We start from the raw sequence: 10617 nt of genomic DNA, 5'->3' as shown, positions 1-10617 counted from the left end.
ATGTGGGATTTTAGTTCCCCAACCAGGGATCAAACCCCAGGCCCTCAGCAGTGAGGGCACAGAGTCCTAACCACGAGGGAACTCCCTATCCTCTTTTATATGAGTACTCACTCCAGTAATCCTGTCTAAATTTCCTTTCCACTCTGAAGAGACTAGAAGATCACAAACAAATGTCTGACAGGTTAGTGGTCATGCAGTGAAACCACTGGGACCCTGTGGGGCTCCTGGGCGTGGAAGACTTTCTGTGTCCCCTGTTTCTTGTTTGCAGGGAATAGACTCCAGCCTCTATGACCTTCCCTGGGTTCCAAAGGGCAGATTGGAACAGTTGCTAATTAGGGAAGGGAGGGGATACAGAGACAAGGGAGGAGCAGTCAAGAAACAATAGTGCAGCCTCCGGGCAGGGTGCTGATTCTGCATCAAGGGACACACGGAACATCTTTGAGCTCTTCTACGGAACTAAAGACTCCAACAACTGGAAGACAAACTGCCTGATGAAGCAATCCTCATTCCAGACAGAAACTCACGGTTTGACAGCCTTGAGAACCAGAAAAGCTCATCAGGAGACCACCCGAGGCCAGATTAAAGGAGTGGAGGCCCCACACACACCCTGCACCTATCAGCAACCCCACCCTTGAACCACTGCTATAACAGTCCTCACCAAATCCTCCCAGGTTAGGACACACAGTTTTTCAGGGCACAAGCCCGCTGTGGCCCCCTTTGCTCGGCAAAGCAATAAAGCTGTTCTCTTCTACTTCACCCCACACTCTGTCTCCAAGATTCGCTTCAGCACTGGTGCACAGAGGCTGACTTTTCAGCATCAATAGACACCCTCATATCTACCCTCAAAGGAGGGCCCCTGAATGAGCTCCTCCCAGAATTGATGAGATTCTGAGGGATTTTCTTATAAACTGCTACATTATTCCCTTAAACAGCTAAGGGAAACTAAATTAAAATTCATGAAAAACCTTGCCAAATTCTGGTAGATACTAGAGCTACACCCTCTGTTTTAAACCTCACTTGGAGCCTGTAGGTGGGATCCTGGGAAAACTGGCAGAAGCCCACGAAGGGAGAAAATTCTTACCAGAGTCAGCTCTCCTGGGTCTCTGTCTGTAGTACCCAATAAAGAGAGGAAAATAAAATATTTTTTGCACCCTCTTCTGGAATACCTCTTAAGTCTAAGGGGTTGTTCAATACTGCCAGAAATATTTACTGCTTGTCTACACCGAAAACTGACAAGATAGTTAAAAGATTTTTTTTAAGTAGCTCTGCAGTCAACAGTTGGTCAAAAATTGGAAGCTGATATTCAGAGGCTGATGGGAATTTTTTTTACGTCTCCTCCCTTAAACTAAAATTAAACTATGCACTCAGAGGGGAAGAAAAACCCTCTAAAGCCTCTGAGAAAGGATTTACTAAAACATTCCAAAGGCAAACAGCTCTAAATCCAGAACACAGAAATCTTGTGGTTCCCACCTTAGTTAGAAATCTTCTCCCTGATATTTAAAAAAAAAGCAAAAAAAAAAAGCAAATTAAGGATAATATAGTTGGATGGGTGGCTCTAACTATAATGTAATTTAGGCTGCAACCCAATTCTTTGAGGAATTGAGAGCAACTGTCCTTATCTTACAAATCTTTGCTAAACTAGAAACTAGCTGTAGAGGCAGTTCAAAGTCCACCTATTCCTTTTACCAATCCTAACACCTCCCCTATTCAGAAGGCTTATAAGTATTGTAGAAATTCTGGCCTTATAGGAAGAAACCAAAGTCCTTGGAGGAACCTGCATTCTTTCCCTGTACCTTTGAGATGTAAATGTTCTACAAACTTTAGGGAGGTAATTCTTTTCTTTTTTTCTTTTTTTTTTTTTTTAGAGAGGTAATTCTTATCAGAAGATGAACAAAAGGGAAAAGGTCATTTGAAACTTAGGCGGACAAAAAAACTTTTAAGTGTCTTCCCCACAAATACAGTAAAAGCTTCAGCCATCTGAGCAGGTAAACTTAACTTATTCCATCTACCAGAAAACAACTTAAATCCAACTTTTTTTTTTATAACTAGTGAAATTTTGTATTACTGTACCTGATTCACAGCAGTAATTAAAAAATGGAACCCAAAAGGTCTCTGTTTATGACTGTCAGTTTATGTGTGTCTATGTATGTGTTGCAGATATATTGAATTTTCCACCTCCGGATGGTACTGCCAAAATTAATTTGTAAAAGAGCTCTATGTAAGTGGCTTTAAAAAATTAAGTACTTATATAAATTAAGTAAATTGAATCCAGTAGTCCCCCTTTATCTGTGGATTCACTTTCCATGGTTTCAGTTACCCACAGTCAACCTCAGTCTGAAAATATTAAATGAAAAATGCCAGAAATAAATAAGTCATACGTTTTAAATTGTTTGCTGTTCTGAGTAGTGTGATGAAATTTCTTGCCACCCCACTCCACCCCATCGTGGAATTCCCCAACCATCAACATCATCATAGCTCAATGATCCAGGATCAGATCCTCCATCTGATATATCATCAGAAGGTCAACAGCAGCCTACCACTACATCACGATGCCTACATCTCTCACCTCACTTCAGTTCATCACATAGACATTTTAATCATCTCACATCATCACAAGAAGAGGAAGGGTGAGTACAGTACAATAAGACATTTAGAGAGAGAGGGAAAGTGAGAGAGAGATACCACATTATTATAATATATTGTTATAATTGTTCATTAGTTATTGTTGTTAATCTCTAATTAAATTTTATCATAGGTATATATGTATAGGAAAAACCATAGTATACACAGGAATTCAGGACTATCCATGGTTTCAGGCATCCACTGAGAGTCTTGGAACTCATCCCCAACAGAAAAAAGGGGATTACTACAGATGTTAAGTGGGATAAAAGTTTTTCAGTAAACTTTTTTTTTTTTTTTTCCCGTGGTACGCGGGCCTCTCACTGTTGTGGCCTCTCCTGTTGCAGAGCACAGGCTCCGGACGCGCAGGCTCAGCGGCCATGGCTCACAAGCCCAGCTGCTCTGCGGCATGTGGGATCTTCCCGGACCGGGGCACGAACCCGTGTCCCCTGCATCGTCAGGCGGACGCCCAACCACTGCGCCACCAGGGAAGCCCTTTCAGTAAACTTTTAAAATAGTTTCTCTAAAATCTTTTTGGTAACCTAAACCAAAGTTTTGCTAAATTAAAGTAAATGATGGATTGTCATTGAATATCCAGATCATTTCCAAATAAGATAAAATACTAAAACATTAATTACTGAACACAGGTTTACCACTTTGGGCCTTTTTATTTTTTTACAGAGAAACTAAAGATATTTGGATACATTAATAAACGTGTTTTGTGCCACACTGAGAAATTTACTATGGAAAAGCATATGTTTCTAGATATTGTAAAAAATATTAATTTGTCAAGTCACACAATTGTTTACTTCTTTTCACTAAAAAGGTTTAGGGTTAAAAATTAAATATATATTATATGTTTATAATATATATATGTATATATATAATTAAAGTTACTAGAAATAATAAGGAAACATTTCCATATTCAAGGAAAGTAGGATGTGTGTTTTCAGTAAAAGAAGGTATGAGGAATGGAGAGGAATTTTTGTTGATGAAAATAAAACTAATTTTGTCCTGAAGTGAGACTGGTTACTGCAGAATGGGAAAGAAGAAAACATAAGACCAAACTGTAGAAGGTTTGTGGGAAAGGAATCTTGGGAAAGGAATTTTATGTGTGGTCAAGCAGGCTAAAATTAGAATGAATTTATTTAAGTGGGAAAAAAATGAGTTTTAATATCAAAAGTACATCAGTGCAAAATCAGAACTGATTTTCTCTCTGTTAAAAGAACAAGTGATTTTGAATTACTGGCCTGCTCTTAGTAAGAGATTGTAAAAGGTTGTTATTTACCTTTAAGTAATCTGCCTAGAAAGCAAGTATTTTGTGCTTTACCAAAATAATTTCCTGTAACAACTATTTAACTTTCTATATTTGCCTGTGTGGTCTTCAATTGTCGCTTTGGTTAAATGGATAAGTAAATGTTGTTTCACAGTGACCTATGATCCTATTTGACCAAGTGTTTTTAAACCTTTTGATATTTTTGACAAACTTCCCCCAAATCAAATCCCAAATGAAATCTTTCTGACCTCAAACTAACTTTGAGATTTTCCAGAGGGCTCCTGGGACACATCTCAAAAGATTTGTTCCCTCTTCTTATAAAAGGAGAGATCTTAAACTAATTAGGCTTGTTTGATGTGTTAAATTACATGGGAAGTATTGTCAAATAAAAGTAATACTAAGCCCTCTCTATTTTGTATTTGTATAGGTATATAAGTGTTCCAGAGCTGTGTGAAATTCCTAGAGATGTGATATGTCCAGGTATAATGTTATCAGTCATAATTAATATTAACGTAAACTGGTGTATATCACAGAAATAACTACATTTCTTTATCAAATGAAATCTCATCAGATCTTGAACAATGGGCATTTTTAAGTCTTTGTCATTTACAGAGACTTACTGTCTTAGATGCTTCTGCAAAAGTGTTCTTACAAAAGTGTTTCATCTTCAAGGAGATTCATGGGAAGGATTTTAACACGTGCATGTTTCTGATAACATAAAGGTCATGAAACTGAAGTGGATTCAAGCAGAACAAATATCAATTATTGTACATGGGACTAAATGAACTGAGGAGAATGATTATAATTTTTTAATGATTTTTTTGTTTGAAAAATTGCTAGATCCTTAATGTTTTGTTTTTCCAGATTTAAGGAAACCTTTTTTGCTAAGTTATCGATGACTTACAGCAATTTGGTAAAGTATACCTCTGCAAACAAAGACGAAACATTTACTTTTCTCCCTACCTGATCCCTCCAGAAACTCTTTGGAAACTCTTCTGTATTCTTTGCACAGCAATACAGTTAGTTATTTGCAAAGGTCAATAAGAATCTGTTCTCCTTGTAACAGAACACATTGGAAACACTGGCTATATTACCAAAGCTTTGACTGAAATGTCATATTTGAGAGAGACGTACACAGACTCAGATATGATCTGACAGCTTTAAGGAACTAAGGTTAACTTAATAAAGCCAATAAAGCCCCTTGAAAAAAACTGGCCTGGTACTCTGATTACAGGGTTCCTGGCAGCCTTACCCAGTGAGTCAGGAAGGTCATTTCCTGGCAGGCCCAGGAACTTCAGGTTATTTTGGGGACCTTATGAAGAGAGGAATTCACCCAAACTATAGGTATTGTAGGTAAAATCTGATGGCGAGTCCTTGGCTTGGCTTTCTGGCCTCAGAGGCTTTTAAGAGTTCAATCTGAGATTCCTTATGAAAAGTTCCTGCAAAGCAGTTTTAAAAAGTACTCATACAATACAATCACTATTCTTGCTGCACTTATGTAAATAAGCCAATTTTAAAGCAAACAAATTAGTTTAACTGCAATTATCTTTTGTTTTAAAAAAATGGAAGTAACTGTAGAGAGAAAAATGTTTTTACTTTTGTAGATATTAGATTCTAGTGCTATTAATTTTGAGGTTTTGTTATATTCCTATAAACTGGACTGGATCCTGAATTCTTCTAGTTCCCTTCAAATATCTAGCCACAATTCTCCAAACTTATGTTTCCAATTTTCTCCCACCCTTCTGATTTGGAATCACTAAGAACAAAGACGGTCCTTGAGTCTCCTTGGAAGGGACTATACCAGATCCTCTTCACTACTTAAGATGGCAGCCAAACTTCAGAGACTTAGGTACACATCTCACAGCTGAAGAAGTCCCCACCTGACATCTGGTCCTGTACAACCAGCTGGAGACCTCAAAATCAAACTGACTAGTTGGAGAAGTAGCTGACACTGAGGTAGACTGCTTCCTCCTGACACCCCAGATCAAGACTTCACATTTTAATTAAATATGCAACCTTTTTCTTCTCTTTTTCTTTCCTTTACTCTGTCTAGCATTGATCCAGAAAGATAATACAGTCATCTGAATCTCTCAGGCCATTGCTAAGGGAGGTAACCTCTGTAATTTAGAACTTTTTATTTCAGGTTAGGAGATTTACTTCCCAAATGCACTGAAAACTTAAATGACTCATGGCTTGAATGGGCAAATGCAACAATCCCTGCAAGTGAATCCATGAACAGCACCACTTTAGTGGGAGTGGTTTGTGCCCCAACAGTATTTATCTTTGTCTGTGGTGGTTATCATTCTCCTCGGGCATATGGGTGCCTAGATGGCTGGCGCATAACAGGGCAATGCCTCTTGAGTTATCTAACTGTGTCCCTAACTATTTACAAACAAACTGAGACACTTCATTGGACGACTCCCCTGAATTTATATTGCAGAGTTAGAAAAGTCCAGGAGGCTTTCATGGTTCAGGATTCACATCCCATAGCAGGGCCCTACTCCCAGGGTTAAGAGTAAATGTAAATGAAACTATAATCAGGAATCTCTCCTTAACTCTTGAAAATACTGCAAAATCTACCAAGACAGTAGCTGCCCAACAGAATTCCTTAGATTCTCTGGCCAAAGTTGTTCCTTTTTTTTTTTTTTTTTTTTGCACGGGCCTCTCACTGTTGTGGCCCCTCCTGTTGCGGGGCACAGGCTCTGGACGCACCGCACAGGCTCCGGACGCACAGGCTCGGCGGCCATGGCTCACGGGCCCAGCCGCTCTGCAGCATGTGGGATCTTCCCGGACTGGGGCACGAACCCGTGTCCCCTGCATCGGCAGGCAGACTCTCAACCACTGCGCCGCCAGGGAAGCCCCCAAATTTGTTCTTGATAATAGAATAGACTTTGATTATCTTTTAGCTGAACAAGGGAGTGTCTGTGCTGTGGCCAACACTACATGCTGAACCTGGATTAACATTCTGGGCAAGTGGAAACTCAGTTAACTAAAATCACTGAGCAAGCCACTTGGCTTAAAAATATGACTCCTTCCGCAGGGTCCTTCTTTGACTTATTTGATTTTGATTGGTTTGGGTCTGGGGGACTATGGCTCCGAACTGCCCTCCAAACATTGGAAATGATTCTACTTATAACAGTCATAGTAGTCTCCCTGGTGCACCGTATTCTCTCAAAAGCTTTATATGTATGTTTGCAGCCACTAACCACTGAGCAAATGACCTCCCTAAAACTGGAATGCCAGAAAAGAAAGGAAGAAAATGACTGACTAAAACAACTGTGAGCCTGAAGTCATGACTTGTGAACACCACAGAGATTCAATAGCAAAAAAAAGAATCATGACCTGTGAACACCACAGAGAGGATCAGTAAAAGCTATAAGAACTAAACTATAGAGAGGTAGCTGAGAGTGGTGCTAATGCCTTAAATTTTGATCACATCTCTCACTTGGGCTGAAAGTCTGATCGAAAGGAGAGAATTGTGAAAAAAGGGACAACAGGCCCAAAATGGAGTCACTTGTACTAAGCCCCGTATCCGCAAACCAAGACCTGATACCTAACCTAACTGCAGTTTCAGCCTCTCCTAGGAATGTAATCTTAACCAGTCCTGTCTGGAATTTCCTAGCCAACACTCGTGAGGTAACCCACCTGATAGACCCCTGCCTTCTCCCAAAGGAAGGTGACCTTGCCTGAAATAATCCTTTCTTTATGACTTCCTTGTCCCGCACCCTTTCTGCCTTTAAAAACCTCTTCTTTCTGCAGCTCTCTGGAGCTCCTTTCTATTTGCTAAATGGGATGCTGCCAATTCATGAATTGTTGAATAAAGTCAATTTGATCTTTACATTTACTCAGTTGAATTTTGTTTTATAACAAGGGTGAAAGTTATCAGATACTATTCTTAGTAAAATTTTTAAAAGTAAAAAGAGAAGGTAATCATAAAGAGAAATGAAAAACCCATGGATAATGTCAAATGCACTTGAACCAAAGAGCGCTAACTATTGAGTTTAACACAAATCCAGCCTGTTATACACTTTCTTTCAAAGGATCAAGGGATTTTAAAATTAAAATACATACTGTAAGTGTGAGTTTTTTGTGCCCTGCAATAGTTCTACTGTCTGCCTCTTGGCACAGGAAACTTTGGAGGGACCCATCATCTGTTTCAAGTCACCAGCATTTCCAGAATGGGAAGGACTTCGGGGCATGCCTACTTCAACAAAAGCATCATTACAACCTGCAGAAGAAGAGAGAAAAAAGCAAAAATCCAGACATCATCTTACTATCAACAATCACCTGCAATGGAAACAAATCAGAATCCAATTTTATGGAGACAAAAGCATAACAGCTTTCAGCTACAGAGAAGATGCCTTAAATTCAGGCTACCTCAAAAACTCATGATGAAATTGGAAGACTCTCATGTTTCTTTAAAGATTGTTAAGGATGAAGGTATTATCAAAAGAAATACTCTACTTGGGAAAAAATTAAACACACACACACACACACACACACACACACAAAGTTAATGCTTTCCTGCTGCACAATTACATTCACTTTAATTTAGGAAGGGCCAATGTAATGGGAAAGTGGTTCTTTCTATGGCAAAGTGTTCTTTCACCATGTTCTTTGGAATTTCATTCAAGATACTGTCTCTCTGCAGTCTTGAGGCAGGGTGAATCATGACTAGTTAGAAAAACCCACTCCAAATCGCTGCACAGACTTTCTACAATCCCCTTTATCCAATCAACAGAGCAGACTCAAGTTCAGAAGGACAGATACCTTCTGCAGGGTTTGATTTGGGAGATGCCTGCTCAGATGCAGTTGTTTGTCTGGACGGATCACCATGATTCGCACTCAGCACTTTTTCTCCAAGCGATGAAGTGGATATTGCACCATATTTTATATTCGGAGACTGAAATAATAATAGAAAACAACACAGAAATATGGTCACAATTCTAAAATTCATCTCAGGTGAAAGTTTAAATGCGTTACCAGTGGCTTATCTCTTACAAACAGCATAGATCACATGATTCTTGCCGAAGGGCATTACCTGTGTGTGTCCATTTAATGAAGCAGAGATTTTTTTGCTTTCTGTCTGCATACTGTTGATATGGACATCAACAGGAGTCAAGCCAGGAGGGGGAGATGGAGCTGTGTGCCCGTAGGTGGGCACTCCAGACAACAAAATATTGGTTAATGTGGCTTGGGCAGTAGATGGAATCATAAGGTGTGGTATAGCAGAAAAACCTACAACAGCATTTCATGAAGACAGACATTAGACAGGAATAAACTCAGAATCAACAAGCATTATTTTATTATTTTCAGTAACAACAAAAAAAGTCATTTTTGTTGCTGCAAACTGAGAATTCAATTTTGATACCTCTCTGTTAACAGGTTTAACACATTACTATAAAAACACAGAAGAAGTATTAAAATGGAACAACATTTTAGAGAGTATTTAGTCCAAGCTCTTCACTGTACAAATGAGGAAACTAGCTAGATTTAGCATGTGCATATGACTACCAAGCAAACTTGTCAAACTAGAATGTGCATTTCCTAATTACCAGGTCAGTGACCCTCGTGCACTTTTGCCACTGCTCCCTGCACATCATGCCCTTTTTCCTGATCTGCTTGTCACGTTTGAAGATTACATATTACTTTTATGAAAATCTCACTGCTTTATTATGCTTCGTTTTAGCTGATTTACACTTTGGAGAATTTGTCTGGCTGCAGTATTCTTTGAACCATAGTTCTGCCCTTCGGAAACGGAACCACTAGTAAATTTTACTGAAAAACTGATTAATACCTAAGAATACACACCTTTGATTGTACTTAAATAATACTGACCTGTGGCACTTGAAGTACTAGCAAGTGGAGGTGCCCACAATGTGGGGCTAGGGGTACCAGAACTCGGACTTTGCAAAGGACTGACTGAGCTATTAAGAGCATTCAAAAGTGAGTTCGGGGTTGTCGAAGTATTGAGAGATAAGGCAGTGGGTCCCAAAAGACCTGTAATGAATGAATGTAAAGTCAATACACATAAACTCAAGATTTAAAAATACAGATGGCATCAATACTGCCATTTGGAATGCACATCCATGTAGTCTGATATTTTCCAAATATAAGATATGAGTGACAGATTACCTTCTTTCAAATATTCACATGAAATATTGCATGATACAACTCCAACACAGGACCCCACTTGCCTACAAACAGAAATGGAAGACAGATATGCCCAGACCAGGACAGTAGTCAGGGGCCTGGAGCACCAATCAGTTGCTTCATAATCACTTCAACTAGCCAGGATGAACAAAACTGTGCTCACGTGGAGACCCATTTTGTATTTCTCTGCCTAATTCACTTGTCACCTGCTTCCAAACAAACTCTTTTTAAACCGCTTGCAATTAGCAGTGACTAGGGGGACGTTTTCCTGCAACAGAATATCTCCCTTCCGTCCATTTGCAGAGGCTGGCCCACCCGGAACAGTTTTCATACCGTGTATGACTGTCCATACATGACGTCTTTGGGTCCATCTCAATGCGTATGAAGACTTTTCTCAGGAAAAAGAATTGTTTTTCCGCTTTTTGCTTGTTTTAAGGATTTAATCTTTGATTTAGTAATGAAATTTCCCTTCGGGCATTTCAAATATATTCTAAAGTGAAATGTGAGTTTGTATAAATAAGTTCCCAGGAATACTTAAAGCATTAAGTATTAGAGGCTAGAGACAGCCA

General features: G+C 39.2%; 1 protein-coding gene across 1 annotated transcript in view; it reads right to left on the bottom strand.

Moving 5' to 3' along the window:
- BICC1 (BicC family RNA binding protein 1) overlaps nt 1–10617 on the bottom strand; it is a 302224-nt gene that overhangs the window by 29265 nt on the left and 262342 nt on the right. The window contains exons 11-14 of the mRNA XM_004279964.4: nt 9734–9895; nt 8937–9133; nt 8666–8798; nt 7967–8123 (exon numbers count right to left, since the gene is read on the bottom strand). Of these exons, the coding sequence (XP_004280012.1) occupies nt 7967–8123; nt 8666–8798; nt 8937–9133; nt 9734–9895 (649 nt within the window). The remainder of the gene's footprint in view (nt 1–7966; nt 8124–8665; nt 8799–8936; nt 9134–9733; nt 9896–10617) is intronic.

This window comes from Orcinus orca, chromosome 14, assembly GCF_937001465.1.
Source record: "Orcinus orca chromosome 14, mOrcOrc1.1, whole genome shotgun sequence".
NCBI classification, from domain to species: Eukaryota; Metazoa; Chordata; class Mammalia; order Artiodactyla; family Delphinidae; genus Orcinus; species Orcinus orca.
Note: the sequence above shows the minus strand (reverse complement) of the source record. Positions and strands in the feature narration are given on the sequence as shown.